The sequence below is a fragment of the Vulpes lagopus genome, chromosome 7 (genome assembly GCF_018345385.1).
Source record: "Vulpes lagopus strain Blue_001 chromosome 7, ASM1834538v1, whole genome shotgun sequence".
Lineage (NCBI taxonomy): Eukaryota > Metazoa > Chordata > Mammalia > Carnivora > Canidae > Vulpes > Vulpes lagopus.
The window spans coordinates 8,973,697-8,989,695 of record NC_054830.1 but is presented as its reverse complement, the minus strand read 5'-3'; the positions used below and the strand labels follow the sequence as shown (position 1 = coordinate 8,989,695).

The 15,999-nt window shown below is 63.2% G+C and overlaps 1 protein-coding gene across 1 annotated transcript; it reads left to right on the top strand.

Annotated features, from left to right (window-relative positions):
* Positions 1–10,737: 10,737 nt before the first annotated feature.
* Positions 10,738–13,109, top strand: LOC121495058 (basic proline-rich protein-like; the record flags this gene model as incomplete). Its single annotated transcript, XM_041762357.1, has 5 exons — positions 10,738–10,757; positions 11,071–11,661; positions 11,926–11,969; positions 12,111–12,368; positions 12,421–13,109. Coding segments are annotated over exons 1-5 (1,602 nt in total), but the record flags the coding sequence as incomplete, so codon positions are not given.
* Between the last annotated feature and the right edge of the window lie 2,890 nt (positions 13,110–15,999).

The following is a 15,999-nucleotide window of genomic DNA, read 5'->3' as shown; positions in this document are numbered from 1 at the left end:
CTTAATTTAAAATATGACAAGGGATCTGAGCCCTCTAATCCTGCGATCTTTAGAAATACTTGCTTCTTTTTGGAGGGGGGGGGGAGTGCAGGGTAGGCATCAAAACTCTGCCTCTGAGACCCCACCCCCCCACCCCCCCACCCAGTTTGACTTTCCCACCAGCCCGCCGCCTGGGAAACGCGCCCTCGGCTGGCACAGGGGTACCAGAGCCCGGCTCCTTTCTTCCTTTCTTTCTTTTTTAAATCGCTCTAGCGCAAACCAGGCAGTGGGTCAGGGCCCAGAGGCGGGGGAGGGAAGAGGAGAGGGTTGTCTCTGAAAGAGGGGAAAAAAGGAAAGCGAGGCTCCAACTCCGAGAGAGGAACGGCTGCCGCAAGTTTCCCGGCTTGTGCCAGTTTGGGGATTTGCGAATCAGACCGGAGCGGAGGGAAAGGCGGGCGAGAAAAAAAAGCCCGCATTAAAACTAACCAGCTCTGCCTAAAAGCACGCTTTTCACCCTTAAATAAGACAATGACGAGGGGAGAGAAGAGACGAGTTATTTCTCACTCTTTAATTATTCCAATGCTTAGCATTATTTAAAAAAAAAAAACCACACACATTAGCCAATGATACATTCTAACCCTCAACAAAGCTGGTATTTTTCTCTGATTACAGACTTTGCCGCGGCAAACCCGGGCTCCGACGACAGAGGCAGCGCAGAAGCGCGCTCCTAAATGAGACACAATTTTATTAAAATCATAATAATTCCTTGCATTTCTATAGCGCCTTTTCAGCGTCGGAGATCCCAGGTGCCCCTGCCCGGTTCTACAAGGGAACTGGCGACCAAAAAGCTCTGTCGTGAGGCAGGCGAGCCTCGCCAGCTCCACAGAGTGCCACCGGCATGTATTTTTCTTTCTTTTTTTAACAGCCCGGTTCCATCAGCCTCTGTCTCACGCTTTAAAAAAAAAAAAAAAAAAAGTAATAAAACTCCTTTAAATTAAAAAAAAATTTTTTTTAGAAAGAGGGGAAAAGATGACCTGAAATATAAGGTGTTGGGGGTGTAGCCAGTGTAGTCTGGGAGTCTGGGGCCTGGGGGTGCTGCTGGAATGGGCTGCCTCTGGGTTCAGGGGGCAGGGTCAGCGGCTGCCCGGGTCACCTCCCCAGGCACAGCTGGAGTAGGCTGAGTCATCTGCACTTGGAAAAGGAAAAGGACCTAACACCACCAAAGCGCATTTAAGTAATTTGGCCGATAAGAAGTTGTGTTAATGACTGGTTTCCGAGGGGCCTCCCATTGGGAGGCCCCGGGGGCACTTTCACTGAATGCTGGGGTGCTGCTCCAGCTCGCGAGGGGTGGCTGGGTGGCTTCATCCGGACACCAGCCTCCTCCAACAGGTTAAGTCGGGCCCACTCCGTGCACACGTTCCTTTTCCACGATTTTCCATCCTTTCCCCCCCTTGGCCGGCCCAGGTAGTGCTGCAGAATGGTTGGCAGCAGTTGGGCAGGGGAGCTTAGCACCCCCAAATTCAAGAAGTCATCCGTTGAGAGGAAACGCAGTGTTGATCAGAGGGGATCTGGGCGAAATTTTTTTTAAAGGTTCTTGGAGACTGCGCAACTCCCGGGGCCTGAAGGCAGAGGAGAGGGGAAGGGAAAGCACATTTTCTGCCACTTAGTCACATTTCTTCCCCGTGCTTGCTGGAGGCCAAACGCCCCCAAACCCAGCCAACCCTCGAAACAAACAAAAATCTCCCCTGCTAAATTTCCCCTCCCTCATTCCCCAAAAAGAGGCAGCGCGGGGAGAAATGCGGAGGCTCTTCGGAGGCCTGGGGTCCGGAGGCAGCGACGCGCCGGCAAAGGGGCGCAGAGAAGGGACCCTCTCCAGATCGGTGTCCCGAGGCTGCCCTCACTTTCTGGGGCATTTAACCCCAAAAGTCCTCCGCGCGACCAAAGAATAACAGGAATTACCAACACCGCACTCATTCCAAAGCCCTCGCCCGCATTATTCCCGGTCGGGGATGCGGACCCGCACGCAAGAGGGAAACAGGCAAAGGCGGCCCGCAGCCCCACCCGGGGCGCCTAGGGCCCCAAGCGGCTTGCAGGCCAAAACGCCGCCATTTGAGCCCCTTCTGGCGGTGGCCTTGCTGTCGCAAAGGTTGAGGGCCCCAGAACGCGACCCGGGCTGGCCCTCGACGCCACGCGGGGTCACTTTTGGGTGGTCGCCGGGGCGGTTAGGCCGCGCTGGGGCGGAAGGGAGCCCCGCCGGCTCGGCGCGGGGCCGAGGGAGGGCAAGGACCCCCGCAGGGGCCGGGCCTGGGGGGCGGCAGCGGCCTCGTTCTTAGCCTCGCTCCTTCACGCCTGTTCCGGGTTTCCTCTCACCTGCCCGTGGGGGCGGTGGTCCTTCCTCAGTCCTCGCTCAACTGCCTTGTGCGGTTCCGCCCAAGCGACCCAACCGTCGTGTGCACAGGCGCTGGGCGCACTGCGGCTTCCCGCCTTTTTGCCTCCACGCACGCGCACGTCTGACTTTGCGCACGGCCCGCTCAGGGCCAACGGCCCGCGGTGCCCCGGGGCCAGGGTCACCCGCACCGTCACTGTCGAGGGGGTATGTTGTCGCTTCCACCTGGGGATGTGCGGTGCAGGGGAGCGAGACCGTCAGCACCTGTGTCCTGCCTGCGTGGAGAGAACACAGCCCTCCCCCTGCCCGAGCCGCGGGAGGGTCCTCCCCACGACCTCCACCCCCACCCCCGCGCCCGCCCACCCCGGGCGTGAGCTGATTGCGGCGGGTCCGGGAATGCCACGCACGAAACGAACACCTTGGAGGCAACAATGAAAGGCGCTTGTAGGCGGTGGGCACCTGGCAAGGGGCATATGCTGGGGCTAGTACATGATACCGGTGGCACATTTCTGCCGAGGTTCGCAAAGGCACACGACGTGATGCACCCGCATACCTGGGGGGTGGGAGGCGGCCTGGTTGGGGCATCAAAGCGTTATAGTTGGGCAGTGGGACCATCTAGGGAGTCCTGAGACAACCCCCCCCACCTCTGCTCGGCAAAGCGCTTCTATTTTAAGATACCTCCCACCCCTCCAAAATCCACCCACTCGCTCCTGAGGTCCCTGGTGCGCAAGGGGAATCAGCCTCTGCCCCAGGCGCACCTGAGGGGAAGGCCTGGAGGGCAGCGCAGGGTCTGAGCTGCCAAGCTGGGCTCATGGGGGCAAATGGAAGTTTCGCCAGAGGAGGGGGCATTAAATGGCCTCTTTGTGGAGAGGAATTGTGGGCCGTCACTCAGGATTAATTTAAGCAGCAACAGCAAACACACACCAAAAAGCAACGTCTGGCCGCCAGCACCCACCCCCGCGATTGTGTTTCGGGGAGTGCTGCAGGATTCGTTGGTGTGGCCCGGCCTTTAAGAACGTGGGGCGTCCACAGCGGGAAGGGGGAAGGCTGCTGCCGCCGCCTGGTCCCATGTCCCTGCTTGGCGAAATGGGTTTGCAGGTTTGGGACCAAGCCGAGCAGGGGATGGTAAAATCCAAGTCCAAATGTGGATTAGGAATTGGGGGGAGGGTCTATATAAAATACATATAAAGGCACAAATTTCCAATATAAATATGTCACATGCAGGAAAGCCACTGAGTAGCAGTTCTGGGGCTCTCACCTTCACCCCAGGGACATTTGGGGAGGCGGGTGTTATAAGAGAAATCCGGCTGGCGGTGGGAATTAGGCCTCCGCTTCCCGGTCTCCTCCCCCAACAACCTGAATGCTTCTTTGGAGCCAGGTGCCCTGGGCGGCCTGGCAGGTGTGCAGCTCACGTGAAACACACGCGTGTGCAGGCTGGGGAGGTGCTTACCTACGTGGGCCTGGAGCCACGTGTGTGGGCATCAGCACCTCCTGTAGGCTTGTGGACCCACCTGAGCCCAGCACACCCATGGGGGCACAGGGCAGTGCCTGTGCTCAGAGCCAGGTCTGGGCACAAGCAGGAGAGTGCATGTGGTGTGGTGTGGTGTGTGGTGTGTGTATGTGTGTTAGGGGGACCCCATCTGATGTCGGGCAAGGGCGTATTTATGGGCATGTGTGCTCCTGGCAGTCTCACTAGGGTGTCAGGCCTGTGTGTGCATATAAACTGGCGGTGCCTGGGATCCCCATGGGGGTGCTAGGCAAGAGTGTGCTTGAGACCCCTGTCTAAGCCTCTGCGAGGGGGTGTGCTTATGTGTGCACATGAAAGCCCGCCTGAGTGTCTTGCTGGGTTGTTGGACATGGGCATGCGGGTCCAGACGGGTGCACCGGGATGCTGCACCGAGGCGTACGTATGTGCTTGCAAGCCTCTTAGGAGTGGCCATGTGTGCCGGGGCCACCATCGAGACCAGCAGAGCCTGGATCTAACCCCTGAGCAGGCCAGGGGGCAGGGCCAGCTGCCCAGCCAGCCTCGGCGGGAAGTCATTGGAGGCGTGTTGGTTTTGGCCAGGGCAGCTCTAATGGGGGAAGCCCCGGGGAGCGGCAGGGGTGGAACAAAGAAGGGGAAAGTGAGAGAAGGCGGGCAGCAGAAGAGGAGGAGGAATCGCCCTGGAATGCGGAGAGCCTTGGGGAGTAGGGGTGCTGGGCAGCCCTAGTCTCTGGGCCCTGGCTTTCGGGGAGGGACTTCAATGGGGCCTACAGCTGCCAATTCCTCAGTCCCCTACTCCTTCACCCCCATCCCCACCCCCAGGGACTGAGACCCTGGCCCCAGCCAAAGGCTCTTACCCACGAAATCCTGCCACCACAGGCCCACAAGGAGCCAAATAGCATTTGGGGTGGAGAGCCTGGCTCAAATTTCCTCAGAGGGCAGAGGGTTTGAGGCCCCTTCCCCTGTTTCTTGGCTGGACTGCTTAGAACCTCAGTTCTGCCCATCTGGGGAATGGGAAGGGAACTCCCACAGGGAGGGTCGGGAGGGGGAGTCTCAGGTACATAGGAGTGGGTTGAAAGACAGGGTGACCTGTTTAAGCCTTGCTTGCCCCTGGGGCCCAGACTGAGTAATTCCTCCTCCCCCCACCCCCCCACCCCCGCACCTCCAGCCCCATGACCTTGGCACTTGACCTTGTGGCCTCTGTTTCCTCATCTGTAAAACAGGTTACTCATACCTGCTTCATGTGGGGAGGGTTACAGGAGGTCATGTGCACGCGTGCGCGCGCACACACACACACACACACACACACACACACTCCGCCTGCTGCCCAGGCATAATTGCTCTGGAGTTGGTAGCTGTTATTTTTATTGTGAGGAGTCTATGGCTGTGACAAGCTGTGACGCTTGGTGTGATCGCGTGAGGCTGGCTGTGCGTGCGACTGTGCCGCTGTGTGTGTGTGCGTGTGTGTGACAGGTTGTGTGTGAGACTGTGCGTGGACGACAGATTGTGCCGGTGTGCGGCAGTGCCTGTGACAGGCTGTCACTGCGCGACAGACTGCGGGTGGCGGGGTGTTGCGGGTACTGACTGTGAGTGGAGATGAGGCAGTGTGTGTGGGGCTGGGACTGGGGGACTCCCAAAAACCTACCTCCGTGAGGCTCTGGCTAACAGAGGAGGATCTTGGGGACAATAGGGAGTCGGTCCAGGCCCGCCCCCCCCCCCCCAGGCCTTGACCTTTCTATTGTGTCCAGTGGGACTCTACTTGCTGGCAAATCTGGGTAGGTGATGGGTCGGAGGGACTCTATGATAGAGCCTCTCCTTCACTCACTGTTGCCAACTAAGGTGCTCACGTCCCCCCCACACCCCACAGCCCAGCTTCTTGCTCAGATTCAGAGGACCCCAGGAGGGTCACCGGAGATCTCAGGATATGGAGGACTCCAGGTCTGGCTGGCTTCAGTAAGGGATACACACCCCAAGCCTGTTTCCCACACTCTCCTTGAGCTCCAGGCCTGGGCAGGGCTGGTAGAGACAGAAGTAAGGATTTGGGGAAGATCAAGAAAAGCCAGGAGAATAAATGGAAATGGTGAGAAGACCAGAGACTTGCCTGGGACCTGGAGAACCTGCAGCTCCTTGAGGTTGGGGCCTCCAGTCAGGGTGGATGCATATCAGGTTTGTGGGGGTCAGGACTGGCTGCCACTTAAGAGCACTGCTTGTACTCCAGCCTCTGTGCTCAGTCCCCGATTTTAGGGACTAGCTCCTCATATCAACCCTGCCAGAGGGAGGAGAAAACCCAGGCACCCTCCTAATCAGTGTGGATTCCCCTTCTATCATCCCAGCCCATCTCTTCCCTCTTCAGTTGGGGAAACTGAGGCTGAGAGGAAAGGACTGAGGGGAAGGGCTGAGGGGAAGGGACTTGTTTGCACACCAGCTCATGCCCAGGAGACCTGAGGATACAGGACTTCAGGTTTCCAGAAACCTCACTAGCTGGAAAAATCCCAGACCCAGTGGGCTGGGGGCAGCACCCCGTGAACCCCGCCCCCATTTCGTGTGTCAGGAAGTGTATGTTTTGCATGTATGGTATGGGCACGAGGGTAAGGTCCACGGCTGTCGAGTGTCTGGTGTGTAAGCCGCAGCAGGATGTATGTGTCCCTCTGTTGGTGCGGGCCTCTGTGCATCTGTGTGTCCATTCAGGGCCAGCCCCTGCCACAGAGGGGGGAGAGGCATCGAAGCACCCCCCCCCCCCGAAAGTGTGTCTTTGATACTTGCAGCCTCGGCAGCGAAAAACAAGTTTCCACAGGGCCGCCTTGGGCTGAGGCCAGGCCGTCCTCAAATAACATTTGAAGTTACTTAGCAAACTTTGTTTAGTGCCGAGAGAGGCAGAGAGGCCCGGGCAGCAGGCTTTGGGGGTGGGGGGGTAGGAAACCGGTTCCTCCAAAGTCCCTTGCCCCTCTGGGGGCACGAGTGCCCAACATGGGGCTGAGTTCACCTCCCCAAAGCTCCAAAGAGGAGGAGCACGAATCCTGAAGCCCTGAGGGGGATCTGGGAGGAGGAAGGATCTGGGTACCCCACAGATAAAACCTTGCTTTTGCCAGTGCAGTCCCTAGACTTTGGCAGGAATGCCCACCTTGGTCTCCTGGTAGCCCAGGGGCTAACTCTGGGTCCCTGGGTCTGGTTAGACATGGAAAGGTCTACATTTTCTGTGCTGCCCCCTTTCTGCAGCCCAGCTCTGCCAGCCTTGAGCCGTTTGTACAAGCTGGCTCTGAGCATGTGTCCCCCTCCAGACACACACACACACTCACACACACTTACACACAAAACCCCTGGTGCCCACATTCCCAGCCCTCCCAAACTCTCATTTCTAGGGTCCCAGCCCCAGGCAGCAGAGAAGGCCCGAGAGCCAGCAATGGCGGGTTTGGAAGTGAGATTGGTGCCTATGGGAGGGGGAGGAGGAGGAGATGCCAAAAATGGTGAGCCATTACAGGCAAGCAGGCAAGGGAGGAAGCGAGCAGGGAAGATGGAAGCCAGGCGGGCATCCTCGCTGAGCTCTGGGCTGTGAAGGGGCATCGAGAAAAGCAGTCCAGGGCCTTCCAGGGAGCAGGCATGGGGGGGACAAGCCCCAGGTGGCACGGGACAGGCAGGGGGCCGGGAGGCGCCCAGCGCTCCCCCACCCCCACCCCAAGCTTTGAAATGGAGACTGGCAGCAGCAGCCGCTGGGCTCTGCCCGGGCATGGGGTGGGGGTGGCGGGCAGGCAGGGCGCCAAACCAAATGCCACCAGGCTGGGCACAGTGGTTGCCAGCCGGCGGCGCTGACCCCACCAGCCCAGGCCCAGAGCCCTCACAACTAGAACTTTGCGGGGGGTGAGGAAGATGGGGGCCCAGCGGATTTCAGAGGTAGAGCAGACAAAGCCAGGTCCCCTCAAGCTGTGGGCAGGTCCCCAAGACCCTACAAAGATGGCGCAGCCTGGCACTGCCAAGGTGACGGGCTGGGGTAAAAATAAACCGGGCCCGCCCCGGGGGAGCTAAATCGAGGGGCCCAGGTGGAAGTGCCACTCCGGGCCACCAGCTGCCCCTGCCCCACCCCCAGCTCAGAACAGCAGGGTTGAGAACACCGGGTGCCCATCGAGGCCCAGTTTCTCTACAGGAGAAACCCCAGCCACCTTTCTCCTGGTCTTGGACGGGCAGCATTCAGTGTACCCCAAACATATGGATAATGGATGATCTCAGGCTGCGGCAGCAACAGGCCATGCATTTGGGGCCGACAGTGGGGGCAACCATGCTAAGGCACATACCCTTGACCTCCCCCCTCCATGCTAAGGCACATACCCTTGACCTCCGCCAACCATGCTAAGGCACATACCCTTGCCCCCTCTTAGAGGCAAAAGGGCCTGTGAGGCTGTACGTAAGCTGTGGCAGAGCTACATCGATTGGCAAGTCAGCACCACGCTGCGAGGCCTCTCAGACCACCTCTGCTAAAACGGCAGCTGCCCAGCACTTCGTGGGCCCTGCACCTATCACTGTCTCAAGTACTGGACACTCCCTTGTTTATCAGGTTCACTGTCTGCCCTCCCACCGGGCCTGGCACCTCTACCGATTTTGCTCTCTGCTGAGCCCCCAGGGCCTAGAATGGGGCCTGGCACCTGAGAGGTGCTTAGTAAATATTTGTTGAAGGAATGCACAGGCCCCCGGCGGCATCCCCAGCACTCGGGCTCCAGCTGGGTGCCTAGCAAGGTGTGGGAGAAGGTATCACCCCCTGTGGAGGTAGTGAAGCAAGCCCGGCCAGAGGTGGTGCAGAGTGGGTGAGCCGACCACCACTCTCACGCTGAGCCCTGAAGGGAAGAAGATCTGAAGGTCAGGGTGGTAAGGAGGGTTCAAGGGCTGACAGCTGGGGCAAGCTCCACATGGGGGTGTGGGGATGTACAGGCCCACTCTGAAATTTGGTAAGGGCCAGAGAATAAGCTGCAACTCTGTCCCATCAGTAGGATGTAGAGGGGTGGCAATCAGAGAAGAGGCTCAGGCTCTATCACCTCTTAGCCCTTGGCCCTGGCACTGCATATCTCTTCTCTCAGTTTCTCATCTATAAAATCAAGCACTTACTTCACGTCAAGCACTATTTTAAAGTACTTTATACAAGCCAACTCCTTTGGTCCTTTACCATGACCCTGTGAGAGGAAACTAGAGCCCCAGAGAGGTTAAGTGACTTGTCCAAGGTCACACAGCCAGTGACTAGCAGAGCCAGGATTCAAACCCAGGAAGCTGGCTTGGAGCCCCCACTCTTCTAGTAATGTCCAAACGTCCCAAATGCCAACAGTGCAGAACTAAAGAGACTCCATCCAATTACAATGTCAGACACGTGCAGTAGCACATACATGGGTACAGCTAACGCCTGCCACACCTGCCTCACATGGTAGGATTCTGGGGACAAACTGGGAAGGCAGCACAGGGTGCAACACAGCAAGCACATACCACACTTTAGCCATCACCATGCTTTTTAGGACACTTCATTATAATCCTATGAGATGCTCTCTCCCCGTGTGGTTTTGCCAGCCGTCTCTCTTCGCTCTTTCTCCAGTGTCCGAAATGAAGAGTCCATAGCCAGAGGATTAATGAGACAGCCCCACGAAGGACAAGAGTTTCAGAAATTAGCCTCGCCTCAGTCCCCAACTGTCTTGATGGCTTCCGAAGTGGGACAGTTAGAGTGGGGCAGCTGGGCCAGAGGGCTGGAGTGTCCCGGGCCAGGGTAGGCCTGTGGCTTCCCAGCCTTCTCCCCCAGGCTGTGACAAACCAGCACAGGGGCTCAGAGTCCCAAATTCCTTCAGAAGAGGTCAGGGTGGTTGAATCGGCTGTTCAAAGGCAGCCAGAGGGCAGGCAGGCAGAGGGGAGGCTCGAGGAGGCCAGGTCTCATCTCTCAGACACCATTTCCAAACAGGGCCAGGTGTAACCCAGGTGTGAATGCCTGTGTGGGTGTGACGTTCATCCACATGTACTGGGACAACTTGGGACTTTAATGCCACACCGCCTGTGCCTGGGCTTATGTATGGGGGTGGGGGTTGCATTGGTGACAACACCTGGATCCTGATGAGCAAGACCGAGTGTGCTGCATTGGCAGCAGCGTCTTGTCCATGTGTGCATGTGTGTGTGTGTGTGCACGTGCGTGTGCACGTGCATGTGATGGGTGTCAGTTGTGCTCGTGTGTGTGTGTGTGTGTGTGTGTGTGTGTGTTACTGTGTGTGTCTGACAAGACTAGGGCTGAGTTTCTCCATTTCGGCACTGTTGACATTGAGGGCTGGATCACTGTTTGCGGTGGGGGCATCTTGGGCTCTGTAGGGTGTTGGGCAGCATCCCTGGCTTCCCCTTACTAGGTGCCAGTAGCAAACTCCCCTCCAAGTGTGATGACCAAATATGTTCCCAGACACTGCCAAGTGTGCGTGTATCACTGTGTGTCTGAGAGCGGGTGACTGTGTGCATGTGCTCCTATGTGTCTGATGGTGGGTGGGTGCGGATCAGTGCTCATGTGTATGTTTCTGGGTGTCTGACAGTGTTAATTCGTGCATGTGCCATGTGCTTCTCACTGAGTGTCTGTGGGTCCGTGCGACACTCCATACTCCTGTGTGTTTGGCAACAGCAATGCATGTGCCTGTGCTGTGTGTCTCGTGGCATGTTATTGTGTGACCATGTGTGCCTGCGGGGCTGCTCCCGTGTGCACGTCCCTGCATGCGTAGCCCACACCGATGTGTTCGGGTGCGGTGGGCGTCTCTAGGTGTCTGTGTGCCAAGGCAAGTCTCTTTGTGTGGGGACGCCTGTGTCTGTGTGCTCCTGATTTAGGAAGGTGTGCTGTGCCCGGGTGTGCCGTGTCTGTGTGTGACAGCATGATTCTTTGTGCCCGCGTGTGCCGATGGCAGTGTACGACTTTGTGTGAGATGGACCCAGAATAAACCCCCAAGATGATTCTACTGAAGCCAATATTTAGGATGGAATCTCCTGGATGATTTGCCCCCACCCCTGACTGCCCCAGATTGAAAGCCTCCTCCTCAGGCCATGGGGATGGGGTGCACCTCTGAGCTGCCCCTTCCTCCGGCTCAGCTCCCACAGATTGAGGTGGGGACAGACCCCCGCCCTTGCCCAATCTGTGCCAGGAAGGCTGGCGCTAAGCTTTCAGCCAAGGGGGCAGGGTCCTCAGCAGTGGTGGTGGCACTGCCCCCTGTCCACTGCTGGCCACCACCCCCAGCTCCCCTCAGGGTGCGGCCCCAGTAGGGGGAAACCCCCCCCCCCCCCCCCCCCCCCCCCCCCCCCCCCCCCCCCCCCCCCCCCCCCCCGCCCCCCCCCCCCCCCCCCCCCCCCCCCCCCCCCCCCCCCCCCCCCCCCCCCCCCCCCCCCCCCCCCCCCCGCCCCCCCCCCCCCCCCCCCCCCCCCCCCCCCCCCCCCCCCCCCCCCCCCCCCCCCCCCCCCCCCCCCCGCCCCCCCCCCCCCCCCCCCCCCCCCCCCCCCCCCCCCCCCCCCCCCCCCCCCCCCCCCCCCCCCCCCCCCCCCCCCCCCCCCCCCCCCCCCCCCCCCCCCCCCCCCCCCCCCCCCCCCCCCCCCCCCCCCCCCCCCCCCCCCCCCCCCCCCCCCCCCCCCCCCCCCCCCACCCCCCCCCCCCCCCCCCCCCCCCCCCCCCCCCCCCCCCACCCCCCCCCCCCCCCCCGCCCCCCCCCCCCCCCCCCCCTCCCCCCCCCCCCCCCCCTCCCCACCCTCCCCCCCCCCCGCCGCCCCCCGCCCCCCCCCGCCCCCCCCCCCCCCCCCCACCCTCCCCCCCCCCCGCCCCCCCGCCTCCCCCCCCCCGCACCCCCCCCTCCCCCCCCCCCCGCCCTGCCCCCGCCCCCGAGGCTCCGGGCCGCCCCGCCGCCCCCCCCCGGCACCCCCGTCCCCCCCCCGGGCCCCCCCCCCCGGCCCCCCCGGGCCCCCCCCCGCCTCCCGCCCCCCCCCCCGCCCCGCCCCGCCCCCCCCCCGGGCCCCCCCCCCCCCCCGCCCCCCCCCCCCCGGCCCCCCCCCCTCCCGCCCCACCCCCCCCCCCCCCCGCCGGCCCGGCCCCCCCCCCCGCCGGGCCGCCCCCCCCCCCCCCGCCCCCTCCCCCGCCGCCACCCCCCCCCGCCCCCCACCCCCGCCCCGCCCGCCCCCCCGCCCGCCCCCCGCCCCCCCCGGCCCCGCCCCCCCCCCCTCCCCGCCCCCCCCCCCTCGCCCCCGCGCCCGGCTCGCCCCACCGCCGCCCCCGCCCCGCCCGCCCCCCCGCCCCGCCCCCCCCCCCCCCCCCCCCGCCCCGCCCCCCCCCCCCGCCCCCCGCCCCCCCCCGAGCCCCGCCCCCCCCCCCCCCCCGCCCCGCCCCCCCCCCCCCCGCCCCCCCCCCGCCCGTCCCGCCCCCCCCCCGCCCCGCCCGCCCCCCGCCGCCCCCCCCCCCCCCCCCCCCCCGCCCCCCCCGCCCCCCCCCCCCCCCGCCCGCCCCCCCCCCGCCGCCCCCCCCGCCCGCCCCCCCGCCCGCCCCCCCCCCCCACCCCGCCCGCCGCCCCCCGCCCCCCCACCCCCGCCGCCCGCCCCCGCCCGACCCCCCCCCCCCCCCCCCCCCCCCCCCGACCCCCGCCCCCGCCGCCCGCACCCCCCCCCCCCCCCCCCCCCCCCCCTCGCCCCCCGCCCGCCCGCCGCCCCCCCCCCCCGCCCCCCCGCCCCCTCGCCCCCCCCCCCCCCCCCCCCCCCCCCCCCCCCCCCCCCCCCCCCGCCCCCCCCCCCCCCCCCCCGCCCCCCCCCCCCCCGCCCCCCCCCCCCCCACCCCCCCCCCCCCCCCCCCCCCCCCCCCCGCCCCCCCCCCCCCCCCCGCCCCCCCCCCCCCCCCCCCCCCCCCCCCCCCCCCCCCCCCCCCCCCCCCCCCCCCCCCCCCCCCCCCCCCCCCCCCCCCCCCCCCCCCCCCCCCCCCCCCCCCCCCCCCCCCCCCCCCCCCCCCCCCCCCCCCCCCCCCCCCCCCCCCCCCCCCCCCCCCCCCCCCCCCCCCCCCCCCGCCCCCCCCCCCCCCCCCCCCCCCCCCCCCCCCCCCCCCCCCCCCCCCCCCCCCCCCCCCCCCCCCCCCCCCCCCCCCCCCCCCCCCCCCCCCCCCCCCCCCCCCCCCCCCCCCCCCCCCCCCCCCCCCCCCCCCCCCCCCCCCCCCGCCCCCCCCCCCCCCCGCCCCCCCCCCCCCCCCCCCCCCCCCCCCCCCCCCCCCGCCCCCCCCCCCCCCCCCCCGCCCCCCCCCCCCCCCCCCCCCCCCCCGCTGCGGCCCGCCCGGCCCGCGGCCCCGCGCTCGCCGCTCGCAGGCTCGGCCCCGCCGGCTCCGGGGCCGCCGCCGCCGCCGCCGCCGCCGCCGCGCCGCGCTCGCCGCTGCCTCTCGCGTCCGCTGCTGCCGCCGCCGCTGCGCGTCTACTCCATGCCGCCGCCGCTCGGCCGGTCACCCTCGCCCGCCGCCGCCGCCAACGCCGCCGCCGCCGCCGCGCTGTGAAAGTGAAAGTTTAGACAAAGTTTGGAAGCGGCGCACTCCGGGGAGAGGGAGCGGGCGGGCGGCGCGGGCGGGAGGAGGGGCGCGGGGAGGGGCGGGCAGGGCGGGGGAGCGGCGGCCGGCGCGCACACACACACACACACTCACACGCACACACGCACACATGCACACACGCGCGCGCGCGGGGGCGCACACCGACACAGCCACCCCGACACGTGCTGGCCCGCGTTCCATCGCAGACACACGCTGACACACAGCGGGGTTCGGACCCCGCCACACATGTCACGTACAGAACGCATTGCCACACGTTCCACGTTCCAACAACGAAGCACACACAGACACCTACACACACGCGGCATAGACACACGCCCTGGCACACCAGCCCACGACCCACGCGTTGACAGGCACACGGGCCCACCGTCACATGATGATAACCTGTACACACGCATTCCAACAACGAACCATGTTTAGACACGCGATGCGGGCCTCGGGTGCACACACACTGATACACACCAAGACACACACACCAATGCACGCTGACACTTAACGCTGACACACTGACAGGCATGATCACACAACCACACTCTGATGCACTCCAGACATACAACTCCTATATATAGACACCCAAAGGCACACACAAAGCCACACCAAAACATCTTGGCAAGAGCGGCAGCACAGAGGACACAGCCCGGCACACACAGAATGACACTAATAAAAGGGAAATGTGCTAACACACTATCATACAAGCATACACCATTAGATACCTGGATACACATGCCAAATGACACAGGGAAGGAGCACACTGACCCTGATATAAAGAAATATAGTGTCACTGATACAAAGTGACATTGGCAGTCACAACAACATAGGGACATACATAGGACACACCTGGTGCCCCTGGGCCTTGGGTACATGGACCAACAGTCCAGAGGATCCTTCAGCCATGCACACAGGTATGACATGTATACACCCAGGCCCCTCCCATACCCTAGCTTTATGTCACTCATGCAGATACACACACACACATACACACACACACACTTCTACTTGACCCTGATCATGGACATACACAGATCTAGTAGCACCACAGAGCCCAAACCGCAGGAACAAAAATGGGCATGGAGGCCTTAGGTACATGTATACTCTTGTCCCCACCCCCCGCTGCCCATAAGACTCTAGTCTCTCATGCAGGCCCCTGACTCCTCATTTCCAGAGCAGAAAGGAATGGGGGCAGAGGTTGGTACTGAGGACCCTGGTATGGGGGCAGGGGGAGCCCTTAGGTGACCCCCAAGTGGGCGGGGAGGCAGTGCCTGCAGCCCCTGGGCAGCTCCTGCCGAGACAAAGCTCTCTCCTGCTGCCAGGTACAGTCAACACCTTCTCACCCTCCAGGGCCAAGAAGCTGTGGCAATTCTAAGCCATGCATTGTCTGTTGGAGGGGTGTTGGTGCCCAGATGTGTGTGTGTGTGCGCGCGCATGTGTGTGCACATGCACTCACACACGTGCAGAACTGGCTGTGTGGGACTGCCATGGCTGTGCCCATTGGGTCCCTGCAAGCAGACACAAGGGGGGGTTAGTGTGTGTGTGTGTGTGTGTGTGTGTGAGAGAGAGAGAGAGAGAGAGAGAGAGAGAGAGAGAGCACACCCACCAAGGTGGGGAGCTCCTGGTCACATTACATCATTGAGGCAGGGTGACTGGAACTGTGTCCTCAGATGTCTGTGTGGGACTAGGTGTTCTCTGGGGGAAAAGGGACACAGATCAGTGTACCTTCAGGAGTCTTTTTGTGTGGACCAGTGTTGTGGAGTGGTGGGTGTCGCTGTGGGCTTGGGGGGGTGTCTATGAGTCAGAGAAGGTAAGCATCTGTCAGGCCCCAAGCACTGGGGACACAGTGAGAAACAAGACAGAAGCCCCTGTCCTCAGAGGGCTGACATTCTAGTGGGAGTCAGGTGTAGATGGGTCTGGGTTTGACAGAAAGTACCGGTGATGTGGCTGCATGGATGAACAAGCATGCGTGTTTCAAACTGACCACAGTGTGTGCAACAGCCCTGAGGGTCTTTCCGTCAGAGTGCCAGTGTGTGTGATGAGCTTGTGTATGTGTGGCAGAGATATGGGTCTGTGTGTCCCAGAGTGCAAGTGACCAAGGGCGTACATGGGTAAGGGTCCCAGTGAGTCTGTGATCAGGGTCTGTGCAGCAGAAGTGTTCACGGGTGTGACTGTTACCAGGAGTGTGCTCCTGCGGGGTGGTCTCTGTGGGTCTGGGGCAGTGATGAGGATCTGTGTGTGTGTGTGTTTGCATGTGTCAGGGAGGGAGTCTGTGTGCCTGAGCAAGTGTCTGGGTACATGTGTCCGTCATTCAGTGCTTCAGGGGCTCTGTCCCTAGAACCCTGCGGGTCCCACAAGGCCTCCCCTGCTATGCCACAGCCGCAGCGATGCAAGGCCGTGGCAGAGGGAATCGATACGTCCTTAAAAATTCAAGGGCTTCTCGTAAACAGAAACTTTTAACACCGTTTAAAGTTTCAGGGCCGTTGCTGCTGCTCCTCGCAGCAGCACCGCTGCAGGAGGAAGGCAGGGGGGGTCGTGAGCAAGGGTTTGGAGGGAAGGGAAGGGAAGGGGCCAGGCTGCAAGCTGCACAGAGAAGGGGGGGGCGGGGGGGGCGAGAGGCTG